Source organism: Salvelinus alpinus, chromosome 3 (assembly GCF_045679555.1).
Source record: "Salvelinus alpinus chromosome 3, SLU_Salpinus.1, whole genome shotgun sequence".
Lineage (NCBI taxonomy): Eukaryota > Metazoa > Chordata > Actinopteri > Salmoniformes > Salmonidae > Salvelinus > Salvelinus alpinus.
This window is the reverse complement of record NC_092088.1, coordinates 22,767,674-22,793,954: the sequence shown is the minus strand read 5'-3', so window position 1 is coordinate 22,793,954 and position 26,281 is coordinate 22,767,674. Positions and strand designations below refer to the sequence as shown.

The following is a 26,281-nucleotide window of genomic DNA, read 5'->3' as shown; positions in this document are numbered from 1 at the left end:
ATGCCTGCCCATACCACAACCCCACCGCCACCATGGGGCACTCTGTTCACAACGTTGACATCAGCTAACCCCTCGCCCACACAAGGCCATACACGTGGTCTGCGGTTGTGAGGCTGGTTGGACGTACTGCCAAATTCTCTATAATGACGTTGGAGGCGGCTTATGGTAGAGAAATTAACATTCAATTCTCTGGCAACAGCTCTAGTGGACATTGCTGCAGTCAGCATGTCAATTGCACGCTCCATCAAAACTTGAGACATCTGTGGCATAGAGCACCACCGTGGAGGTGTCATAATACCCAACAAACCTAGCAGTCAAACAGGGAAATGGTTCCAATTGTTTTTCCACTATTCATTTTTCCCATACGGGATTTTAGAAACACTTAAAATAAGGTCTGTGTTTTGTGTAGGCTTACCGTGGTTTGAGGTTATATAAATCTCTTTCGGACAAGGTGACTTATCAATATATTCAGCTCTACTTACTCTCAGTTTCGAAAATGCTAATTAGCATCAAAGTAGACACCATGCAAAACTACAATTCCCTGCAAGCTCCATCACGTAATTTCTAGCTGACACCTTTGCTAACAGGTATTGTGTCCATTTAAAACTTGCACAAGACATTTCACAGAATTGTCCATTTAAAGAAATGTAGCCAATTTATTAATTACTACATTTAACTAACATTAGATAGTTAATCCAGAGATTCTTACCTTTGCCTCGATTCGGCAGTCTAGTCCAGATAATCATGGCATTTGTAGTTCTTTATGATAGCCACATTAGCAGTTAATTAGCATTTCATATTTGGGGGGTAAATACAGACAAATATATTGATAAAAGTCACCTTGTCCTAGAGAGATTTACACAGTTATCAGAACGTCACGCCAAGGTAAGCCTATACTTCTTCACTGAGGTTTAACGGCGGTTGGCATCCAATAAATGTTGCATTACCGCCACCTACTAGACTGAAGTATAACTCCCTTATACTGTGCTAAAAAGAAAATACCCTACCATCTAACACTACACTCACTAAATTATATTCAGATTTTTTTTATAAATAAATAAAACCACCCTACTCCTATTTAAATGATTTACATCTATTTAGTCCTACTTCAGGCCACCAGCCTGAAATTATGGGACACCACCACTTAACACGCCCTGTAACTCTTCTGACATCAAGTCTCGCACACCCAAATACCTCTCTGCAGCTGCCACCACAACCTCAATTCTCTGCGACTTACTTATTAATGCTAAAAATACAATCTTACTGAAACATACAGTGCCTTCGGAAAGTATTCAGACCTCTTGACTTTTTCCACATATTTTTTCACATATTCTAACATTTATTAAATTGTATTTTTTCCTCATCAATCTACACACAATACACCATAATGACAAAGCAAAAACAGATTTAGACATTTTTGCTAATTTATTCAAAATAAAAAACTTCAGAACCTTTACTCAGTACTTTGTTGAAGCACCTTTGGCAGCGATTACAGCTTTGAGTCTTCTTGGGTATGGTGCTACAAGCTTGGCACACCTGTATTTGGGGAGTTTCTCCCATTCATCTCTGCAGATTCTCTCAAGCTCTGTCAGGTTGGATGGGGAGAGTTGCTACACAGCTATTCCTGTGTTGTCTGGGCTATGGGTGTAACGCTCTGGGTGTCGGGGGTGTGAAGTCAGGCGCAGGAACAGAGAGTTCAATATAGTGCTTTTAATGCACACACGGTAAACAATGTCCCCACGAAAACACTGGGTGTACAAACAAATGCCCCATACACGGGGGACAAAAAACCAGTCCAAATACACACTACGAACGAAATAAACAATACGTTCGTCTACTCCCGATACCAAGGTACAACTGATCAATCCCGCACAAAGAAACGTACGGGCTGGCTGACTAATAAAGCCCAACTAATTATAATCACCTCAACACAGGTGTAACAAATAAACACATAAGGAGGTGAGGAAAAAGAGTCAGTGGCAGCTAGTAGGCCGGCGACGACGACCGCCGAGCGCCACCCGAACGGGAAGGGGAGTCACCTTCAGTCGGAGTCGTGACAGTACCCCCCCTCTGACGCGCGGCTCCCGCAGCGCGCCGACACCGGCCTCGAGGTCGACCCGGAGGACGAGGCGCAGGGCGATCCGGATGGAGGCGATGGAAATCGCTCAACGTTGACGGATCCAAAATGTTCCCCTCCCAGTCCACGAGGTACTGCAGGCCCCTCACCCGGCGTCTCGAGTCCAGAATAGCCCGTATCGTATACGCCGGGGACCCCTCGATGTCCAGAGGGGGAGGAGGGACCTCCGGCACCTCACCGTCCTGCAGGGGACCAGCTACCACCGGCCTGAGGAGAGACAATGGGCTTACGGTCGTTGTCCTGTTGGAAGATGAACCTTCACCCCAGTCTGAGGTCCGGAGATCTCTGGAGTAGGTTTTCATCAAGGATCTCTCCGTACTTGACTCTGTTCATCTTTGCCTCAATCCTGACTAGTCTCTCAGTCCCTGCCGCTGAAAAACATCCTCAGAGCATGATGCTGGCTACACCATGCTTCACCATAGGGATGGTGCCAGGTTTCCTCCAGATGTGACGCTTGGCATTCAAGCCAAAGAGTTCAATCTTGGTTTTATCCAACCAGAGAATCTTGTTTCTCATGGTCTGAGAGTCTTTAGGTGCCTTTTGGCAAACTCCAAGGGGTCTGTCATGTGCCTTTTACTGAGGAATGTCTTCCGTCTGGCCACTACCATAAAGGTCTGATTGGTGGAGTGCTGCAGAGATGGTTGTCCTTCTGGAAGTTTCTCCCATCTCCACAGAGGAACTCTAGAGCTCTGTCAGAGTGACCATCAAGTTCTTGGTCACCTCTCTGACCAAGACCCTTCTTCCCCAACTGCTCATTTTGGCCGGGCAGCCAGCTCTAGGAAGTCTTGGTGGTTCAAAACGAATTCCATTTAAGAATGATGGAGGCCACTGTGTTCTTGGGGACTTTCAGTGCAGCAGACATTTTTTGGTACCCTTCCCCAGATCTGTGCCTCGACACAATCCTGTCTCAGAGCACTTCGAAAAAAGAAAAAAAATGTTTTACCCTTATTTAACTAGGCAAGTCAGTTAAGAACAAATTCTTATTTTCAATGACGGCCTAGTGGGTTAACTGCCTTGTTCAGGGGCAGAACGACAGATGTTTACCTTGTCAGCTCAGGGATTCGATCTTGTCCAACACTCTAACCACTACCTGCCGCCCAATTCCTTCACCCTCATGGCTTGGTCTTTGCTCTGACACCTGTATATAGCCTCATTTCTTTTTTTTTCTTTACTTATCTATTGTTTACCTAATACCTATTTTTTACTTAAACTGCGCTGTTGGTTAAGGGCTTGTAAGTAAGCATTTCACTGTAAGGTCTACACCTGTTGTATTCGGCGCACGTGACAAACTTTGATTTGATTTGACATGCACTGTCAACTTTGAGACCTTATATAGACAGATGTGTGCCTTTCCAACTCAGGTCCAATCAATTGAATTTACCACAGGTGGACACCAATCAAGTTGTAAAAACATCTCAAGGATGATCAATGGAAACAGGATGCACCTGAGCTCAATTTCGAGTCTCATAGCAAAGGGTCTGAATACTTATGTAAATAAGGTATTAGAGTTAGTTTTTTTTTGCAAACATTTCTAAAAACCAGTTTTTGCTTTGTCATTATGGGGTATTGTGCGTAGATTGTGCGTAGATTTTTATTTAATAAATGTTAGAATAAGGCTGTAGGCTAACAAAATGTGAACAAAGTCAATGGTTCTGAATACTTTCCGAAGGCACTGTATATCACTTGTTGGCTTATCCCTCTGTACTGGTGAAGATCTACTACTCATAACACTCCTCTCAGGATCCCTCCCCCTTGACTCATCTTCCTCTACTTTCTTCACTGCCTCAGCATATGAACACTTCTGCACTACTCTAACATTGAAATCCTCAACCTGCCTCTCTTGCACCGGACATTTCTGATTCAACACCATAGTACCCTCCAAGCTCATGAGTAAGCTCGGGGCCCTGGGTCTGAACCCCGCCCTATTCAACTCGGTCCTGGACTTCCTGACAGGCCGCCCCCAGGTGGTGAAGGTAAGAAACAACACCTCCACTTCGCTGATCCTCAACACATGGGCCCCACAAGGGTGTGTGCTCAACCCCCTCCTGTACTCCCTGTTCACCCATGACTGCGTGGCCACGCACACCTCCAACTCAATCATCAAGTTTGCAGACGACACAACAGTAGTAGGCCTGATTACCAACAATGGCGAGACAGCCTACAGGGAGGAGGTGAGGGCCCTGGGAGTGTGGTGCCAGGTAAATAACGTCTCCCTCAACGTCAACAAAACAAAGGAGCTGATCGTGGACTTACGAAAACAACAGCGGGAGCACCCCCCTATCCACACCGACGGGACCGCAGTGGAGAAGGTGGAAAGCTTCAAGTTCATCGGCGTACACATCACTGACAAACTGAAATGTTCCACCCACACAGACAGTGTGGTGTTGCGCCTCTTCAACCTCAGAAGTCTGAAGAAATTTGGCTTGGCCCCTAAAACCCTCACAAACTTCTACAGATGCACAATTGAGAGCATCCTGTCGGGCTGTATCACCGCCTGGTATGGCAACTGCACCGCCCACAACCGCAGGGCTCTCCAAGGGGTGGTGTGGTCTGTCCAGCACATAAACGGGGGCAAACTACCTGCCCTCCAGGACACCTACAGCACCCGATGTCACAGGAAGGCCAAAAAGATCATCAAGGACAACAACCACCCAAGCCACTTCCTGTTCATCCTGCTATCATCCAGAAGGCGAGGTCAGTACAGGTGTATCAAAGCTGGGACCGAGAGACTGAAAAACAGCTTCTTTCTTCAAGGCCATCAGACTGTTAAATAGCCATCAGTAGCACCTTAGAGGCTGTTGCCCTATATACATAGACTTGAAATCACTGGCCACTTTAATAATGGAACACTGGTCACTTTAATAATGATTACATATTTTGCATTCATCTCATATGTATATACTGTATTCTATTCCACTGTATCTTAGTCTGTGCCGCGCCGACATTGCTCGTCCAAATATTTATATATTCTTAATTCCATTCCTTAACTTTGGATTTGTGTGTATTGTGTGTAGTGTTGTGAAATTGTTAGATATTACTTGTTAGATATTTCTGCATTGTTGGAGCTATAAACACAAGCATTTCGCTACACCCGCAATAACATCTGCTAAACACGTGTATATGACCAATGGAATTTGATTTGATTTGATTTCCACGGGTCTAATGTCCATTGCTCTTGTTTCTTGGCCCAAGCAAGTCTCTTCTTATTATTGCTGTCCTTTAGTAGCGGTTTATTTGCAGCAATTTGACAATGAAGGCCAGTTATCACTCCTTTTAATGGCACCCTTTTCTTCAGAGAAGAATAATTCACATCTCTTGTCCCCATTCGTTTAACGCAGAGTGCCTGCTGGTTACCCTCACCGATTCCACAGCACTCAATTCTGTTTTCACCTACCCTGAAACCACAAATGGATCAGCCAAAAGTCAAGGGTCCACTTTTTCCCATAACTTCACTCCTACTGTCAGACTCATCTTTCTCGGGCTCCGAGAACTTCACCACACCTACCACCTCCAATACTTCGCCCTCATTCACTTTAATTTCTCCTCCTGTCTTCAGCTCACTCTGCTTACACTTTCTACCATTCTTCTTTAACAAACCATGTCCCTTTTTTACTCCATTTTTAACCGACTCAAGCTCACCCTCTTCCTCCCTCTTTATCTTAGATCTCCTCTGCCTCTTTTTCCCTCCATTCCTTCTCCGTATTCCAAGTATACGTATCATTATGATAATACTGCACTTCTCCTGATATATCTTCTTGTTCTTGCCTTCTCAAGGGACGCCATTTAACCTGCTGTCATAATCTCAGTACAATCAGCACAAGCCCCTCGGGATTTAAACACTCAACAGTGCATCATACCGCCTCCGGCAAGCCTACACGAAACACAGCCCTTATTTTAAGTGTTTCTAAAATGCTCTATGGGAAAATGTATGGTGGGAAAACGATTGGAACCATTTCCCTGTTTGATCGCTAGCTTTTATGGGTATTATGTCTCATCCTGTGGTATTTTAGTGTGTTGTGTGAAAAAACTGCCCATTTTAGTGTCCTTTTATTGTCCCCAGCATAAGTTGCATCTGTGTAATGGTCATGCTGTTTAATCAGCTTCTTGATATTCCACACCTGTCCGGTGGATGGATTATCTTGGCAAAGGAGAAATGCTCATTAACAGGGATGTAAACATATTTGTGCACAACATTTGAGAGAAATACACTTTTGTGGAAAATGGGATCATTTATTTCAGTTTATGAAACATGGGACTAACACTTTACATGTTGCGTTCGTTTATATTTTTGTTCTGTGTAATTTGCGCATTTACTAGCACGAGCCGAGCGAGACTCTTTTTTTGTCGTGAGTGAGTTCGGAACAATTTAATGTATGCGTCTTAGAAGTAATTTTAACATACAAACTTTAGTTATATGTTCATACCCGAAAATAACATTGTCGCTGTGGTAGAACGTTTATTTTGGTTGTCGATGTTCTGTATTTATCAGTGCCATCAGGTAGACAGATTTCAGACGTGTCCATGTAAATATGATTATTAGGGACATCGTTCTTCTTGCAAAGCATGTAAACGGTTTAATCGAACTATTATATTAATCTGACTCCACAATAATCGCATTATTGTATTTCTTCAGGGAAGTTAACATTACCATACTCACAAATATATTTGTTTGATATTTTGATTAGTTCACATTGAGCATTCAGTTCCAAGGAACGAAAAGACTGAACTAATATTTGTACATTTTTGTTTCTGGGAATTTTTCCTTTTAACATACACTGCTGACAAACAAGTTAATTGTATCACATATCACTGTATAATTTCTTACAACGTTATTTCACCTTCAACAAATCCGCTCTGCATCCTACTACTGTGGGTGTACCTTTAACAGAATTTCAGCCAATGGACACACTTCGCGCGTAATTTCAAACGTTTTCAAATTACTATCTGTTAGAAGGCGATTAAGTCCTCCGCCGGGCTTGTAAACAAAATAGTCCTTCATATTTTAAAGCACATTTGACACACTGAAATCTGTAAAACGGGGTATATGTTTTACAAAATATAATATCCAATATATTTTATGACCTACCAAGTCCACAGCACAACTATGTATTTTAATAAGATTGAATTGGGCGGAGGGATTTCATGTACACTGAAGTACGCTAACAGTTTTGCCAAGCGCAGTAAGGAACGGTCCACATCTACACATTAGCTAAAGTTGGGTAGGGCAAGATAACGACAAACAGTTTTAGGAAGGTAAGGCGAGTCTTTTAAAACAAGGTTGATGATTTTATCAATCATTGTTATAGTTTAATAAAGGGTAAAATATCCTGTAGTTTATGGACGACCAGCTGTTTTGAAGAATATTTGAACTGCCTCAGGTAACGTTAACAAAATAATTTAATATTGCTTGCAATTGTAGCTAGTTAACGCCGGCCAAAAGTTAGATAACAGAGAACGTTTCAAAGTGGCAACAACATTTAGCTTCGCCCGCCCGTTCACAACGATTTTGAAATAGCCATTCTAAATTGGTTTGTAGTTTGCTAAATTTGTTTAATATGAATAATTCGTTAACACTGAAGCGCGTGGGTAGTTGGCTAGCTAGGTTAGCACAGTGCCATGCGTGTTGAATACATGTTGGCGATTCAATTTTAAACGCAAATGTAACTACTAATATACAAAGACTGACACTAGCGTTACAATCGTCAAACGTATCCTTACTTGGCAGTTGTAACCAGTTGGCACAGATTATTGGTCAATACATTGTTGCCATGCTGTTACAAATCAGAACAATGTTGGCTAACTAGAATCATTGTTGAATCAGTCATATTTTACACGATCGCTCAATATCTTAACGTTTTTTTTCTTTTTATTTAGGTAACGTTGAATTCAAAATGTCCCTGCACGGGAAAATTGTTGTAATCAAAAGGAGTGGCGGAGATGGGACTGAGTTTCCTCTGACTGCATCATGCTTATTTGGAAGGTGAGAAAAAGCATTCAAATTCTGTCAACAATACGTGTAATGCCATGGAAGTGAGCGTCATTAAGTATATTTTCGTTTTTTATAGGTACTGTTAAATGTACGAATTCAACTTTTGCTGCATGTATGGAACGTGTTTTTACTCGGTGGTTCAATGTTGCAGTCTGGCCATTTTAAATTTGTAAAGAGGCGGGCTTTCTACTGCTGTCGTTGAGCTTTGTTCAGTATTACAGCGTTTCAAAAGACATGTCACCACAGGCCCATTCAACTTTATCCACTGAAAGTCAACTGGATTGGGTTTAGCCCACTCATGTTGATAAATTGCCACACATTTTAACATTAACTCAGCTGGACTGTTCCTGTATGTGCTGTTGTTAACCCCAATAAGTTTTGCTGGAGTAACAGTTTATGGTAGGGTGTCCAATGTGTGAAAATTGTACTTCCTTATGTTATAAAATACATTTGACCAATAAATGATTATTCATGTTCTAAATCTTTCAGTGGAGTCTTTCTCTAACATATCATTAACATGATATCCAATAAGATTTGGATTTGGTAACCTAATACATCTGATAATAAGCACCTAGCTCTGACATAGTTGTGCAGATTTCTCATAGCTTTAGAGGATTTTGTGGTCGTCTTCAAAGTTGCATGACATGAGCTGAATTAAATGTGTAGTTCAGAGATTGTTTTTAATGTATATATTTTTTTTAAATTCATATGAAAAGCGTATGCTAAAAGATAAATACTACATGTCTCAAAATCGACATCCATCTTAGCTCTAAATAGTTTTATATTCGAGAAGAAAGTAAGCCTGTCAGGTGCAATGCCACTTAAAGTTTTTATTTTATTTATCACCCTTTCTCATGCTTCCATTTATTTGGTAATCCTAAGTTTGGCCATCCTACAAGGTTAAAAAAAACGTCCTTTATCGAATTATGATAGACACGGTTTGGACCTTTTCTTTTTCTCAGGGCCATCTACACAATTCAATTTTTTTTACCCATTGGTCAAAGAGGTGGTTTTGATTGGACACCCTACTTATAGGGTTATGAACTATGAAATATAATTGACATGCCATAAACACAAATGTTGTATTGACAGAACCAAATCTTTATGTATGCAATGAAATCAGAAAATGTAGACAACCGTTTTACATAATATAATGCTATTTTTGTCTCTTAGGAAACCTGACTGCGACATTCGCATTCAACTTCCTCATGTCTCCAAGGAGCATTGCAGGATTGAGTTGAATGAAAATAAAGAGGTAACTATAGTCAGTCAATATACATTGTATTCAGATGGCTTGACTTTTTCCACATTTTGTTACGTTACAGCCTTATTCTAAATTGGGTTAAATATAAAATAAATCAGATCTACACAATACCCTGTAACGACATAGCAAAAACAGGGTTTTTATTTTTTCCGCAAATGTATAAAAAAAAACGGATCCCTTATTTAAATAACTATTCAGACACTTTTTGCTATGAGACTTTAAATTGAGCTCAGGTGCATCCTGTTTCCATTGCTCATCCTTGAGATGTTTCTTGAGTCCACCTGTTGTAAATTCAGTTGTTTGGATATGATTTTGAAAGGCACACAACTGTCTATATAAGGTCCCACAGTTGACAGAGCAAAAACCAAGCCATGAGGTTGAAGGAATTGTTCGTAGTGGTCCAAGACAGGATTGTGTCGAGGCACAGATCTGGGGAAGGTCCCCAATAATAGTGGCCTCAATCATTCTTAATTGAGAATTGAGAAGAATTGAGAAGAAGTTTGTAACAGCCTAGACTCTTCCGAGAGCAGTCCTCCTGGCCAATCAGGGGAGAAGGACCTTGGTCAGTGAGGTGACCAAGAACCCAATTGGTTAGTCTGACAGAGCTCCAGAGTTCCTCTATGGAGATGGTTGTCTTTCTGGAAGGTTCTCCCATCTCTGCAGCACTCCACCAATCAGGCTTTTTATGGTAGTGGCCAGGCGGAAGCCACTCCACAGTAAAAGGCACAGGACAGCCTGCTTGGAGTTTGCCTAAAGGACTCTGACCTTGAGAAACAAGGTTCTCTGGTCTAATGAAGCCATGATTAAACTATAGCCTGAATGCCAAGTGTCACATCTGGAGGAAACCTGGCACCATCCCTATGGTGAAGCATGGTGGTGGCAGCGTCATGTTGTGGGGATGTTTTTCAGGGCCTGGGAGACGAGTCAGGATTGAGTGAAAGATAAACAGCAAAGTACAGAGAGGTCCTTGATGAAAACCTGCTCCAGAGCGTTCAGGACCTCAAGACTGGGGGTGGAGGTTCACCTTCCAACAGGACAACATCCCATAGCACACAGCCAAGACAACACAGGAGTGCCTTTAGGACAAGTCTCTGAATGTCCTTGAGTGGCCCGGACATGAACCTGATCGAACATCTCTGGAGAGACCTGATAATAGCTATGCAGCGATGCTCCCATCCAACCTGACAGAGCTTGAGAGGATCTGCGGAGAAGAATAGGAGAAACTCCAAATACACGTGTGCAAAGCTTGTAGTGTCATATCCAAGAAGGATCAAGGCTGTAATCGCTGCCAAAGGTGCTTCAACAAAGTACTGGGTATAGGGTCTGAATACTTATGTAAATGTGATTTCAGTTTTACATTTTTTATTTCATACATTAAAAAAATGTCTTAACCTGTTTTGCATTGTCATTATGAGGTATTGTGTGTAGATTGTCTCTCTCCCCCCCCCCCCCCTCAATGTAATAGATTTTAGAGTATGGCTGTAACGTAAAAAAAAAAAGGGGTCTGAATGCTTTCCAAATGCACTAATTGCTGTCTTGAATAAGTCAGCTTTATTTTAATGTCTGTAGAGCAAGTATTGAAAGATACTTATTTTTCTTGTCTCTTACAGGTTATTTTAACTAATTTGAGTTCAACGAACCCGACCCGTGTCAATGGGGAGGTTTTTCAGCAGTCTGAACGTTTGAAACATGGAGATCTAATCACAATTATTGACCGTTCTTTCAGGTTTGTGGCGCTTATGTCGGTTTATAACAGTCAGAATAAGAATTGTTATGTGTTAAGTCTGCTTACTGTCTTCCTCCAATTTGATGTACAGCATGTCATAATTGGACAAGTGTTTGGCATTTTGAACATGCACTTGGATAGACAATATGATAATGGGTCTTTGTAATTTTTTCCCTTCAGGTTTGAATACCCTCCAGCACCCACTCCAAAGAAAAATCGATATTCTACTGCTAGCAAAAGTGAAACTCCTCAGGTATTATGCATGTTGCACACTAAAAGTAAAAGCATGACTTACTATTCATTATATGCACCATTGAGGAAATCTACCTCATGAATTGCCTAGAAAGTCTGCTCAAGTTGTCTTTGTTTGTCACAGGTTTTACATGAAACCCAAGCGAGGGATACCAGCGCTAAAGATGGAAACAACACTTCTGATGTCAAACCCAAGGAGGATGGAAGTCTTGAACAGAACAAGCCAAGCTCCCCCTTCTGTGAGCTGTACCAAATGTTCAAACAAGATCTGGATTCCAAGACTCCAAAGAAAGCACTTGGAACACCTGCTTCGAGGCTTTGCCCACAGAACCCTATCTCAACCAGGAAAGTGGATGGGGTGTCTGTCATTTCCACACCCAAGAAGGCGGAGACTGAAAATGTGTCACCTGTCACTGGAGTGACTCCAAAATCAGCTCAGAAGAAGCGAAAGTCCCTCAAAGGTCGGGTTGTTGAGGGGAATGTGCCAGTCGAAGATTTCATACAATTGCCTCCATCTATTCTTGAAACTCCCAAAGGTAAAAGGCGTTCTTCAAAGTCCAAAACACCCACCACTGTTGAAGAAAAATCCACCCCTGTTTCTCAGAGGAAAAGTCGCCCGGCAACCCCCGAGAAGTTCACTGCTATTGAAGTGGTTGAGCAGATTTCTGAGTGTCCGACTGCAGAAACCTTTACGACCCCCACTAGGAGGAGGAGCAAGGAAGCCACTCCTATCAAATCTTTGATAACTGGGCTAGAACCACCTGCTGATGCTGTCGTGTCAAACCAAGACCAGATCGTACTAACTGAAAATTCCACGCCAAGTACTCCTAAGACCGAGCACTCCCGCTCTCCAAGGCCTGCTGGGAAAAATCTTCAAGCCCAGGATGTGCTTTGTGAGCTGGAGGTGACCACACCCATCAAAGGTGAGGGGAAAATGCCAGGTTATTTCCCAATATTTGTCACATTTTTTTACGCATACATAATTATTTACCTACTTTGAAACTCAAGCAATGTCCATTATTTGATTATTACATTCTGTACTATTCCAATGTTTAACCCAATGCCTGTATATATGTATAAACATAGGAATGAATGGTGTCACGTGATCAATGGCTATGTGAATACTCAATAGCGCATTGAAGTCTGTTAAGATGGCTATCATGGAGACATGCACAGTTTGAGCTACTCCTGGAAGTGACTTTACAGCCTAGCTGCCCTCAATCAGTGACTCAAAGTTCAAGGCCGACCAGAGTGCTGCAGGCCGCCGTTAGCAACTAAATTATCCTTAACTTCTTCTGTGTGCAATTTAAAAAAATGATCTGTTCAAGGATATGTGGTGTATTGGTACCATGATTGTCTTCGAAAAAACTGTTTCCATTCAGTATAATAGGGGTCCTGTTTTCTGCTAACAATGCCTGTAGTACTGCAAACAGCCATGAACCTCTGGCTTCAATGAGAGGGACAGTTGTTCTCCCCGGGTTTAACCTAAGGTGTCATGTCCTCTTGTGATTGCGTGTGTTTGATAATCAAATATTTTTAATTTCCATATACTCAGGTAAACAGTCGTCTGCTAAGAAACGGAAGAGTGGAGACCTTGAAACTGAATTTCCAACACCTCTGTGCAAGAGGAAAAGGGTTTCATTTGGAGGTCATTTGGAGCCGGAACTATTCGATAAACGTCTTCCTCCTGACTCCCCACTATGCAAAGGAGCCACTCCTGGACGGCGAAGCCTGTGTGCCCCCAAAATGAAACAGTCACTCCTCAGGAGAGCGTCAGCAATTGGTCTGATAAAGGTACGTTTAATAATATACTCTAGGTTTGTGTGCTGACTTTGCTGATTCCTACTTAAATAATTTTTGCATTTCATAGGAGCATGAACATTCTGCCCCAGAGAGTCTTAGCGTGAAAGGAAGTCCAGGAAAGAAGGCGTCTCCCAAGACTCCCTCGCCCGCCAAGAAGTCAACAAAGGCATCTGCCAAGACTCCCTCGCCCGCCAAGAAGTCACCAAAGGCATCTGCCAAGACTCCCTCGCCCGCCAAGAAGTCACCGAAGGCATCTGCCAAGACTCCCTCGCCCGCCAAGAAGTCACCGAAGGCATCTGCCAAGACTCCCTCGCCTGCCAAGAAGTCACCGAAGGAATCTGCCAAGACTCCCTCGCCCGCCAAGAAGTCACCGAAGGAATCTGCCAAGACTCCCTCGCCTGCCAAGAAGTCAACGAAAGCTAAAAGTCCATCTCCAGGGAAAGAGAAGACCCCGAAAACCGTTGTCAAGACTCCATCTCCTGCTCGAAGAAAATCTCCTGCTCCATTAAAAGATGAGTCTCAAACACCCAAGGCTGGGAAAACTCCCAAGACCCGTGCAAGTTTGCCATCAGCCAACACGACACCCACCATGCAAGGCCGGTTCTCAGTGTCCCTCATCAGCACCCCATCACCCACCGCAGACCAGGACTCTGTCCTACAGCCGTCTGTCACTGTAACGCCTCGTGTTCCCTTGAGGCGAACGACCATGTTGTCTACCTCGAAGACAACACAGAAAAGCGCAATGAAAAATGCCATTCAGGTCATCCGTAGAAGAAGTGGTGTTTCTCGGGCATCTATGAAAGGTATGCATCCATTTACTTTATTTCCTCTTTGGGATTCAGTAACTTTTTGTTGATTTTGTATTTTGATAGCAATCTTAAGTGTTTAATTTCCTTTGTTTCAAGTTGTGAATTCCTGGGCTGACATTGTGAAGTTTGGCCAGACCAAGACCCAAGCTGTTATCCCAACCAAGAAAACTTCCACCCGAGTGACTAAGACGAAGAATGTTGTACCAAAACCGAAGGTATGTTTCGATAGTATTTTGCCCTCCATGACTGCACTTTGTGAAATTTGTCTAGTGTAGGAAATTGAAGCTTGTTGTTAAATTGACTTCAATGGTTGTCTTGGTTTTGTTTTTCTATGGCTACATTACCTAACTTGTTGATGTTTGTTCTGTGACAGACACCTGTGATGAAACTCATAGGTCATGTCAGCACTGGTCATGCAGATTCGCCTGTGACCATTGTTGTTGGCAAAGCTCACAGACTGAAAGCCATTCAGCCAAGTGGGGCCGTCCCAAAGCTTGTCCACAACATTGCACTGCTAAAAAAGAACATGAGAATGGATGAGGATTTGTCAGGTAATTAGTGAATTTCCTAATCCCACTTCTATGTGCGTATGTTTTTCATATGGGGTGTTGGTAAATATACTGTATTGTCAGTGCGCCCTGGGAAGTTTGTAAATTCACAGCGTTGTCACATTGTCCATTCCTAAATTCAGAGCATTTCGCATTGGCACTCTGGCTGAGGAGTTGGGTTGATCCGAGCGTTCTGACCTCACAACGTTAGTCAAGCACCCACGCTAACTGGCTTAAGTCGGCTAGCTACTTCCAGACACAAATAAGAGAACGCCTCACTCTGAACATTTTACTTGACCTAGAGAGTAGAGCTGATGAGTGTTTATGTTATGAAGAGGATTAGTGACTTACTCTGTTACTGGCAACAATTTAATAGGTATACATAAACATGCGCTAAAAAAGCTGTCTTAAATTCTTAATTTATTCGGCGCTCTGGAACTCAAACCAGGGTACTCAGAATTCGGAGTAGATTGCCAGGGTGAATTTATGAGTGCATCCATGGTATATAAAGGACTTGTTACATTGTCATATTGTGCTCAAGTAAAGCAACCTGGTTGTGTTTGTGGTTTCAGGCATTGCAGACATTTTCAAGACCCCGGCAAGGCAGAGGAAGTCTGTGGTCAAAGTGCAGAGTGCCCTCAAGACACCCCTGAGAGCCCAGTCTACATCTATGATTGAATCATCAGTGATGAATACCCCAGAGGAGACTGGTAAGTAATTTTGGGGTGGGGGGGGGTCTCAATTGCATACTCCTTGTGTCCTCTCGCCTCTTCTCAAAACCCATTGGAGAAGGTCAGAGGGGAGGGACCTCTGGCTTTCTCATCCAATGGGGTTTTTAAGAGGACAGGATGCAAGGAGTATGCAATTGAGATTCTCCCTATGATCATGTCAAGATGAGTATGAGTGATGAAGAATCTGGTGTGGGGGACTTTTTTGTTGTTGAATTGTACGTGTTGTTTTCATGCTCATCAAACAATTCAGTGACCACTTGTGCGCTGTGGATGGTGAGCATTGTCATCCTATGGGGGCGTAGCTGAAATAATGGCCTGCCCAGCATTCTTATACACAGGTTGGTAATTCCAGTCCTTGGGGGCCTGATTGGTGTCACAGTTTTGCCCCAGCTGACACACCTGACTCCAATAATCACTTAATCATGATCTTCAGTTTAGAATGCAATTTGATTAATCAGCTGTTTTCTAGGGATGGAGAAAGTGTGACATCAATCAGGCCCTCGAGGTCTGGAGTTGCCCACCCCTGCCCTACATGATGTTAATTGCTTAATTAACGCAGGAAGCACCTGCTTTCAATATACTTTGTATCTATCATTTACTCATGCTTTTCTGTTATTTTGGCAGTTAGCTGTATCATGTTGAAATCACTTGACACTAAACATATCTTATCTTCACAGGTGAAATGGTGGTGTCTCCACTTGTTGTTTCTACTGCTAAACGGGGCGCGTACAACAGCGATGCAGTCACTAGACTCCTTCGGGATGGTCAAGAATCCAGTTTCATCACGGAGGAAGCTGATGACTCCCGTACTACACAAAATGAGATTCTTGCCTTAGAGATGTCTTCAGAAGAATCGAAGGAAGTACAGCGGCCAGATTCAAAAAAATCTATTTCGACTCCCAAACAGAAGAAACCTGAACAACCCGAGTGTCTCACTGGAGTGAAGAGGATTATGAAGACCCCAAGACAGAAGGTGCAACCCATCGAAGACCTCAGAGGAAAACTGATGACAACTCCAAGAGGGCCTAAGGCTTCTCAGGAAGTAAGCTTAGCTGGCGTAAAGGAACTCCTGGCGACCCCCAAACAAATCGCTGAACGTGTTGAAGAGATTTCTGATAAAGTCCCAGATGACAACGTCCACAGCGAGACAAAAGAGGTAAAGGCAACACAGTGTAGTTTCAACTCCATTGTTCTATTTTTATAACGCAGATGTTGTTTGGTATAATGGTAAGTTTACATATCAAAGTGTTTCCCATAACTTATTTGCCTGTTATGTTTATTTGCTGTTGAATGGTTTATTTCATCTTATCCCATGACTACTATAATAGGTTCGGAATATTTCAACTGTATCACCTTTTTAATTAAAAGGGTTTTTGTTTCAGATTCACGATGATGCCATTTCTCCTAAATGCCTCTCAGGTAACATATCTGCTTGCTAGATAGCTAACATAAGCATTCACAATGCACAGAGTGACAATAAATTAGCTTCGGCCGTCAGTCAACATCAATGTTGGAATAGCAATTATAAATTGTTGTTTGATGCTCTGCTTATTCTGCTACCGGTAATTCGTTTACACTGAAGCGCGTGGTTACTTGGTTGGTAAGCACAGTGGCATGCGTGTTCAATGCAGCAATGCATGTTGGTTGGCGATTCAATTCTTAACTCATGTAACCTACGAATAGTTTACTACTATCAAGAGGCCAACTTAATCTTGCTAGGCAGTACTAACCAGTTTGCGCACAGATTATTGGTTGCTGTTCTTTTCCAAATCGTAACAACTTGGCTACCCTAGCTAGCTCGTGCCAGTAGCTAGAATAATTAAGTCACACATTTCACATGATTGCTCAATGTCCTAACGTTTTATTTTTATTTAGGTAACATTGAATTCAAAATGCCCCTGTACGGGAAAATAGTTGTAATCAAAAGGAGTGGCGGAGATGGGACTGCGCTTCCTCTGACTGCATCGTGCTTATTTGGAAGGTGAGAAAAAGCTGTTCAAATCTGTCTATGTGAAATGCCATAGCAGTGAGTGCCATTGTCTAAATGTAATATATTCATTGTTTTGTATGGTACTGTTAATTGTATGAGTCTACTTTTGCTGCATGTATGGAATGTGGTTTTTACTTGGTACTGAGCTTGCGTGAAACCCCGGTGTATATTATATTTTGAAATACCAACAGGGTGATTTACAATACCGGGAGGAAGAAAAAATGTAATCTGAAATGTGTCAAATTATATCCAGCTCAGGGCTCCAGCTATGCATTTGGTTTGCTTACTTGCTAGCCGACCAAGCTTCTTGATTACAGCAGAGACATTCAGTCCCCCCCCGGAGCAAGATCCCAGTTGCCTAAATTGTTTTGTGTAAAAACTCTTCTGTAACCAAGAAGCTTAATCTTGACGTCTAGCAAGTTAGCAAACCAAATGCATAGCTTGAGCCCAGAGCAAGATATAATTTATTTGACACATCTTAGATTTCTTATAGTTTTTTTTACTTGTAGTAAGAAGCAGTTGTATTTTCTTGTTGAAATGGCACCCCCTTGTATGCACATTCTATACCCTGGTATGGTATAGAAATGGTATGAAAGTCAGTAGACTGCCGATCCCAACTTGGGGCCATTTTGAATTTGCGAAGAGGCGGCCTTTCTACTGGTGTCTTCGGTTGTTGAGCTTTGTTCACTATTACAGCGCTTCGAAACGTCTCAAAAGACATGTCACCACAGACCCTAGAGATCCATTCAGCCTTCTACACTGAAAATTAATTATGGATTGGATTTAGCCTGCACTTGTTTATAAATTGCCACACATTTAGCATTTACTCAACTGAACTTTTGTTTCCATATGTGTGCTGTGTGAAACCCAGCAATTGTTGCTGGAGTAACAGCTTATGGGGATGAAGATAAACCATGAAATACAACTTACATGCCTTAAACAATAAAAAAAAAAAGTGACAATCATATATTTGCATAGCTGATGACCGGCATACAATGAAATCAGGAAATGTTGACATCCTTTCTACAGAATATTTATTATTGTCTCTTAGGAAACCTGACTGCGACATTTGCGTTAAACTTCCTGAAGTATCCAAGGAGCATTGCAGGATTGAGTTGAATGAAAATAACGAGGTAATTGCGGAGTCAGACAATATAATTGCTGCCTTCAGTAAGTCTGTCACTTTCATTTTAGTGTCTGTAGAGCAAGTATTGTAAGATACTTATTTTTCTTGTCTCTTGCAGGTTATTTTAACTAATTTGAGTTCAACGAACCCGACCCGTGTCAATGGGGAGGTTTTGCAGCAGTCTGAACGTTTGAAACATGGAGATCTAATCACAATTATTGACCGTTCTTTCAGGTTTGTGCATTTTATGTCCGTTTATAAGTCAGAGAATATGAATTTATTTAATGTGTTTAGTCTAGAGCCCGACCGATATGGGATTTTTGGATCCGGTTTTCTTTTTTTAATGTAAATATTCACTGTTAACGATATCTGCCAATATTTGTATTACTATAGCTGGAAAGAAAAATATATATTTTCTCTATTGATTGCGCTTAAAACAGCCCTGCAAAAATACTCAAAGCTTATTTCCTAAATTTGATTAAGGAATATTAAATGTAAGCACCACACAAAATGTATAAGCACCAGAATGACAAGATTTGTTTATGGAAAAACTGTTACTCTAGTGAAAGGAGGATAAACGGCACGGATTGCAGCAAAAATGTGCCTCTGAAGATGGCTGCCTCGTGCTAGCCCGCTGGAAAATGACATGGGACACATTTGAAATGTATTGGTATTTACGGTAGCTATGTTATCAATTGTAGCACTGTGGTCACTGAATTCTGGTAGTTCTCACTTAAAATGAAAAAACATAAATCACAAAATTTGCCGCTGGCATATTGCTGCCTTTCTCCCCCAAGCGCTGCCTCAGTGACCGGTCCTTGCTTACTCCATTGATGTTGAAATGTAAAATAGTAAGGGTTATGGTTTGGTTCGGGTACTCCCCACCACGGTGGGAAGCTATAGAAATGCATTTATAAATGTTTGTCTTGTTTGCCACATTTATTCTATTAGACACCTTTTAATGCATAATTTTAAATTAAATTTTCTGAGCTAAACACACCTAAGAATAAATATACAGTGCCTTAAGAAATTATTCCAACCCCTTGACTTTTTCCACATTTTTGTTGTTACAAAGTGGGATTAAATTTGATTTAATTGTCATTTTCAGTCAACAATCTACACAGTACTCTGTCAAAGTGGAACAAAAATTCTAAGATTTGTTAACAATAATGAAAAATAAAACCAATCTTGATTAGAAATGTATTCAACCCCTCAATACATGTTAGAATCAACTTTTGGCAGCGATTACCTGTGAGTCTTTCTGGGTAAGTCTCGAAGAGCTTTCCACCTGAATTGTGCAACATTTCCCTCTTTTTAATTATTATTATTTTTAATTCTTCAATCTCTGTCAGTCAAATTGGTTGTTGATAATTGCTAGACAACCATTTTCAGGTCTTACCATAGATTTTCAAGCAGATTTAAGTCAAACCCGTGACTCTGCCCCTCAGGAACATTCAACGTCTTCTTGGTAAGCAATTCCAGTGTAGCTTCGGTCTTGTTTTAGGTTATGATGCTGAAAGATGAATTCATCTCCCCCCCAGTGTGGTGGAAATCAGCCTGAACCAGGTTTTCCTCTAGGATTTTACCTGTGCTTAGTTCCGTTTCTTTTTTTTATCCTGAAACTAGGCATTCAGAGGCATCAAATCTTCCAATACGTTGTATCAAACAAATCTAGAAATGAACTGAACGAAGCATCACCTAATGCGCTCAATATCTTTAATCAATACTTTTTGACATTATTAATTAAACAGGCCTGGCTGCGGTTCGGGCTGCCGCACAGACAGAACCGGCATGGACACGTAGCCCACACCACTATCAACAATAGCGACAAGTGTCACATCAAAGGTGACAGGCTCACTGTGCTGAAAGGACAGGGACCGTAATACCTGTGCACTCCATGGCACTGATGGAGAGCCAATTCTGGTCAGACATGGCTGATACAGCCGTTAAACACAGCATCAAATAACTTTTTAAGGAATAAGCAGCCCATTCACTCCAGTAGGCCCCATGAAATCATACCAATACAAAAGCACAACCATTGTGTGTCAAATCAAATGGGGGGAAAAACAGCTATTCCCATTGCAAATATATTTGATCATGTCTATCACACTGACAAGTGATCTAAAGTTTTACATGCACCAATGTTTCAGTCATTGTTTTCAGAGATGGCTAACAGCAAGCGAGCTGCAACAAAAGTGCCACTCACCAGATAATCAGTTGTAAACATAGTTTGAAAGTAAATCTTAAAGGTTAGCAAATTAGCAAAAACATCCATCTTGAAGTTAACAGCTGCTGCAGCTGCCTTCGCTATTTTGTCACACTACTAAAAAAAACAAGCTAGCTAACAGTGTCCCACTACTACAACAAAAGCTAGTGAAAGTTACTAGTGAGCAAACTACTGCTTGTGACACTGATTATTTTCTCTTGTCGAGGCCTGTCAATGTGATTTGATTCATTCCATTGTCACTCAAATTCTGCTCTAATACAGCTGAATGGCAGAAGCCTTCTGTCCAGCTGAATGGCAGAAGCCTTCTGTCCAGCTTCTGAAGGCCTAGCCAATGGCTGGCTGAGCTAGCTCGATTTTTCTACCCAGAGACCACCAAAGAAAATCCAGATTTTTATCATTTTCTCTATTCAGTATTAACCCTGTTCTTTACAACACAAACGGAAGGGATGGAATCAGAAAATGATTACAATTATTGTAAAGATGAAATCGAAATTAAAATAATGTAATTTGTACAAAAATATCTGAAGGCCTACAACTGATGGTTCCCTACTGATTGAATATAACAAATAATATTTTGCAGGCTTCGCTAAAGGGCTAATGAAATGCAAAGAAAGTCTACTTTTTCTCAGATGTGTTCTCTGCATCTTATATCGGCCCTTTTCGGTGGATTAAACGCTGATGCAAATACATCCGTAAAAGGCTAATATCGTCCATTTTTATTATATCGGTCAACCGGCAAAATCGATCAGGCTCTAGTTTAGTCTGCTTAGAGTCAGTTTTAAAATGTGATGGACAGCATGTCATAATTTAACAATTATTTGGCATGTTAAACCATACACTTGGATCCATAGGTTTAATTGTTTACTGTTATTTTCCTTTTCAGGTTTGAATACCCTCAAGCACCCACTCCAAAGAAAAATAGATCTTCTAAACAGAACACTCCAAGAGGGCCTAAGGCTCTTCAGAAAGTAAGCTTAGATGGTGTGAAGACCCCCAAACACATTGCGCAACCTGTTGAAGAGATTTCTGATGCCATGACAACAGAGGCAGTGGAAGAGCTTGCTGCTGCTCTTGCTGAAGCAGTGGAGGAAGAACAACCTGCTCCTCTTGCTGAGGCAGTGCAGGAGGTAGAAGAGCCAGTTTCTGCGCCTGCTGAGGCAGTGGAGGAAGAACAACCTGCTCCTCTTGCTGAGGCAGTGCAGGAGGTAGAACAGCCAGTTTCTGCTCCTCTTGCTGAGGCAGTGCAGGAGGTAGAAGAGCCAGTTTCTGCGCCTGCTGAGGCAGTGGAGGAAGAACAACCTGCTCCTCATACTGAGCCCATTTCTGCACCTGCTGAGGTAGAGCCAGTTGCTGCACCTGCTGAGGCAGTGGCGGTAGCACATCTTGACAGTGAAGAGCCTTCTGTTCCAGTAAAAGGTAGAGGAAAGAAAACTGAGGGGATTGTGCCACCACCTGCTAGAGGGAGATCGACAAGGCGTAATGAAACCAGTAGCGTTGAGGCACCAGCAGAAACTATGGACTCTGGGGATGTCCAGGAGAAAATGGCAGCTGACCCAGTTCCTGCTGAAAATCCCAAGAGAGGAAGAAAGGCCAAACAGGCTTCTGTAGAGAGAGTTGAATCAGTGCAGGAGAACGCTGTTGAAAGTGAGAGTGCTGAAATTTCTCCAATTGAGGACCAGCAGCCAACTTCTGATGTCCCCATGGAGAAACCCAGAAGAGGAAGAACGGCCGAACAGGCTTCTGTAGAACAAGTTGAAACAGTGTTGGAGAACACTGTTGAAGCCGTGAGTGTTCCTGTCACTGAGAAGATTGAGGCCCAGACTCCAGTCGTTAGATCTAAGAGAGGAAGAAAGCCTAAACAGGATTCAGTAGAAGAAGTTGAAGTGAAGGTTCTTGAAATTCCTCCAATTGAGATTGTGGAAGCCAAGGAGATGCCTGCTATTGTTCCTGTTGTGAACCCACGGGCAAGAGGAAGACGGGCTAAACAGGAGTCTGAAGAAGCCAAAACAATGGAAGAAAATGTTGCGGCGGTTGGTACTCCTACAGAAGAGGTGGAGGCCTCAGTCCTGTTTGCAAAACCCAAAAGAGGAAGAAAGACTAAGCAGGAGCCTGTAGAGCAAGTGGAGTCTGTGAGTGTTGAAACTCCCATCGAACAAGTTGAGGCCCAGGAGCAGACCACTGTGGCTCCAGTTGAGAAACTCAAAAGAGGGGGAAGAAAGACTAAGCAGGCTTCTGTAGAGAAAGTTGAGCCTGTTGAGGATCACCCCGTTGAGTCTCTGACTGTTGAACTCCAGGAGCAGACTACCGTGGCGCCAGTTGAGAAACCCAAAAGAGGGGGAAGGAAGACTAAGCAGGCTTCTGTAGAGCAAGTTGAGGATCACCCCGTTGAGTCTCTGACTGTTGAACTCCAGGAGCAGACTACTGTGGCGCCAGTTGAGAAACCCAAAAGAGGGGGAAGGAAGACTAAGCAGGCTTCTGTAGAGCAAGTTGAGGATCACCCCGTTGAGTCTCTGACTGTTGAACTCCAGGAGCAGACTACCGTGGCGCCAGTTGAGAAACCCAAAAGAGGGGGGAGGAAGACTAAGCAGGCTTCTGTAGAGCAAGTTGAGGATCACCCCGTTGAGTCTCTGACTGTTGAACTCCAGGAGCAGACTACCGTGGCGCCAGTTGAGAAACCCAAAAGAGGGGGAAGAAAGACTAAGCAAGCTTCTGTAGAGCAAGTTGAGTCTGAGGATCACCCTGTTGGGTCTCTGACTGTTGAAGCCCAGGAGCAGACTGTGGCTCCAGTTGAGAAACCCAAAAGAGGGGGAAGAAAGACTAAGCAAGCTTCTGTAGAGCAAGTTGAGGATCACCCCGTTGAGTCTCTGACTGTTGAACTCCAGGAGCAGGCTACCTTGGCTTCGGTTGAGGAACCTAAAAGAGTGGGAAGAAGGACTAAACAGGAACCTGAGTGTGTCGTCCCGCCAGTATCCACAGAGACTCAGGAGGAAACATCTGCTCCCCCTACAGAGAAACCTAAAAGAGGAGGAAGAAGAGCAAAGCAGCAGAAGGTTCCTGAAGTGGTGGAAGTTGAGAACATGGTAGTGCAGGAGGTCCACCTTCCTGCACAAACTGAGGTTGATGCTAAACCAGAGCGTGAAGATGCTGAAGAACTGCTGGAAGCTCCGGTTGTCAAACCAGGATGGAGAAGGAAGGCAAAAGCCGTTGTGAAGGATGAAGTGCCTGCCAAGCGAGCACGCAGAGGAGCAGCTGATTCCACAAAGGTGCCCACTGTTGCAGAAGCAACTGTGGAAGTTCCAACCGAGCCTGTCAAGCGAGGTAGAAGGGCAGCTAAATCCAAAGTCTCTGCAGATGAAACCACCATTGCAGCCGAGAGCACTCCATTGGAGGCTGAGGTAACAGACACGGAGGTAATGACCGCTGTGGTTAAAAAGGGAAGAGGAAAAGCCCCTAAAAAGGGAAATGCTGTTTCTGAAACGACCTCTGACCAGGCAAATTCTATTGAAGGCATGGAAACCGTTGACGAAGCCTCAAAATCTGTGAATTGGAAACCTGATTTGGAAGTTACGCACAAGGTCACCCCTCTTCCTAAACAGAAGACATCCAGACGGAATGATAGTGTTCCTGTTACTAAGGTTGAAGAACAGCAGGTTGTGAAGACAGTGCGAGGAAGAAGAGCAAGATCTTATGTCGAGGTCAAAGAGGAGACCGTACAATCAACACCCTCAAAAAGGGCACGCCATAGCACCATAGAGACCTCTGCTGCAGAAGCCACGGTCCCCATTTCAAAGCCAGTAAACGAAAGAAATGCAGCAAGAAATATGAAAACTGAAGTGGCAAATCTCTCTGATAAAGCTGTTCCAAAGGAGCCTGTCAAGAAAACAAGACGAGCAGCAAAGTCTACTGCAGCAGCTCCCGTTGAGGCCACTAGCACTACTCCTGCTGTCCCGGAGGAAGTGCCAGAGACCATCCCCGAAACCACAGTTGTGGCTGCTACTAAAGGAAGAGGTAAAGCGACAAGGGGAAAAGCTGTATCTCAGGAAATTGACATTGAGCAAGGTACTGAGTCGGAGCAGCCGTGTAAGCCCCGCAGAGGGAGAGCAGCAAGAAAATAGAGTTTAGGCATTCATAGATTTTTGTTTGTTTTAATGCTTTGATATAGAAATGTGCGAATGCTCAACTTATTTTTTTGTACTTGTCTGGTGTAATAGTTACTTAGTGCTTTAAAATCTGAATAATATTGTTGGTCTTAATTGTGGTTAGTTTTGCTACATTCTCTGAATATTTTTTTACAATCCTTTTAAAATGTATGGAGTTATATTCAGGCTGAAAATAGTTTGGGGGAAATGGTTCATATTAAAAATCAAATTAAGTTGTCAGAATTTCTTATGCTGTAGCATTATTGATAAGGCATGATTAACTCTCAAATTGAGTAGGTTCTGGTACTGTACATTTTTATATTTGTCTTTGATTTAACTCCAACACATACAATACCACATGCATGAAGGTTATCCCCACACATTATTCATTCAAATTATTGAGGATACATTCACAAAGGATTAAAGTATTTCCATTGTGGTTGTCTTGGCCAAAATGACATGGCTGTTAAAAGAATAACAATGCTTTGTTTGACACAACACAAATAAAGCAAGGAGGCAGGTCTTGTATAAAGCGGTTTCCAGAACCTGTGAAGAGAACAAATGGTGCATAGTTCCCTATCTCTGCCCCAGACCCTCTGAGGAAACGAGTGGTCATCTTTACTGTCAAAATGTAGCCTTGTGTGTAAGCTTTAAACATTTGCGATCTGCATAAAGCACGTGTCAAACTCATTCCACGAAGTGCTGAGTGTCTGCAGGTTTTTTATCCTCACTTGTACTTGATTGATGAATTGAGGTCACAGATTAGTTAGGAACTCCCTTCGTCTAGTTAGGTCTTAATTGAAAGCAAAAACCAGCAGACATTGAATGAGTTTGACACCCCTCCCATAAAGTAATTGTCGGTTGTCTAGGAGTAAAAAGGGGGGGGGGAATTTGTTAAAAACGTTCACATACTGTGCAGAAAAATGCAATGTGGTTTAGACTACTTCTGATTGCATCTAGAAATAAAGATGAGATGCAGTTTTCAGCTGGCAAGTATGTTGACCCTGCCAGATATTGTATTCCTCTTATAATTGCTAGTATGTGCAAACAAGCTGTGTAGGAAATGTTCCATGTTTATTTTAGCTGCATTATAAACATACAATAATTATGATCATTGACCATCTAATACCGAAGCTGTGTTTGAATACTCTTTAACCTGCACTAACTATATGTGACAGAAATTGAGTATGTAGTATGCTGATTGGTCATAGTATTGTAACGACCCTGGGTTTATAAGCGCGGAAATCGACTCTGCCGCACGAGCATGCTTTTGCGGCACAGTCGATAGCGCGCCGGGCTGAGGGTTCGAGACCTGCTCCCTGTCTGTTTCATTACAATATAGATATAGTTAGTATACCAAAAGTTCCCGGATGTCGCACTAAATTCGCCAAAATACAAAGTATACAGGCAGTGGACAGTATTTCCGTGCTTTTAGGGCCCATAATGCAATTTCTTAAGAAAATGGCTGTGGCTTCACAACGTTTTCAGATTTGAAGAAAATGGCAGAAAATATAGCGAGAGCGGATACAAATTCATTGCT

General features: G+C 42.4%; 1 protein-coding gene across 5 annotated transcripts; it reads left to right on the top strand.

Moving 5' to 3' along the window:
• Nucleotides 1-7,313: 7,313 nt before the first annotated feature.
• mki67 (marker of proliferation Ki-67) lies at nt 7,314-24,984 on the top strand. 5 transcript variants are annotated; one of them, XM_071392107.1, is made up of 18 exons: nt 7,314-7,515; nt 8,012-8,117; nt 9,300-9,381; nt 11,001-11,116; nt 11,297-11,369; nt 11,493-12,291; nt 12,924-13,162; nt 13,239-13,974; nt 14,077-14,195; nt 14,354-14,531; nt 15,101-15,238; nt 15,937-16,415; nt 16,642-16,678; nt 17,135-17,240; nt 18,301-18,382; nt 18,494-18,609; nt 21,486-21,759; nt 21,796-24,984. In XM_071392107.1, the coding sequence occupies exons 2-18, from the start codon at nt 8,029-8,031 to the stop codon at nt 24,715-24,717; spliced, it is 6,585 nt and encodes a 2,194-aa protein (XP_071248208.1). In that variant the 5' UTR covers nt 7,314-7,515; nt 8,012-8,028; the 3' UTR covers nt 24,718-24,984. The 5 variants fall into 5 exon arrangements, with proteins under 5 accessions (XP_071248208.1, XP_071248209.1, XP_071248210.1 ...); XM_071392108.1 differs by having other exon boundaries at nt 7,315-7,515; nt 21,486-21,807; nt 21,853-24,984; XM_071392109.1 differs by having other exon boundaries at nt 7,315-7,515; nt 21,486-22,246; nt 22,385-24,984.
• The last annotated feature ends 1,297 nt before the right edge of the window (nt 24,985-26,281 follow it).

Bases quoted from the DNA above. Each gene is read 5' to 3' on its own strand.
- mki67 (XM_071392105.1), top strand. From the start codon at position 8,029: ATGTCCCTGCACGGGAAAATTGTTGTAATCAAAAGGAGTGGCGGAGAT. The intron at 12,292-12,923 runs GTGAGGGGAAAA...CCATATACTCAG, and splicing joins GGTGACCACACCCATCAAAG to GTAAACAGTCGTCTGCTAAG. The intron at 17,241-18,300 runs GTGAGAAAAAGC...ATTGTCTCTTAG, and splicing joins GCATCGTGCTTATTTGGAAG to GAAACCTGACTGCGACATTT.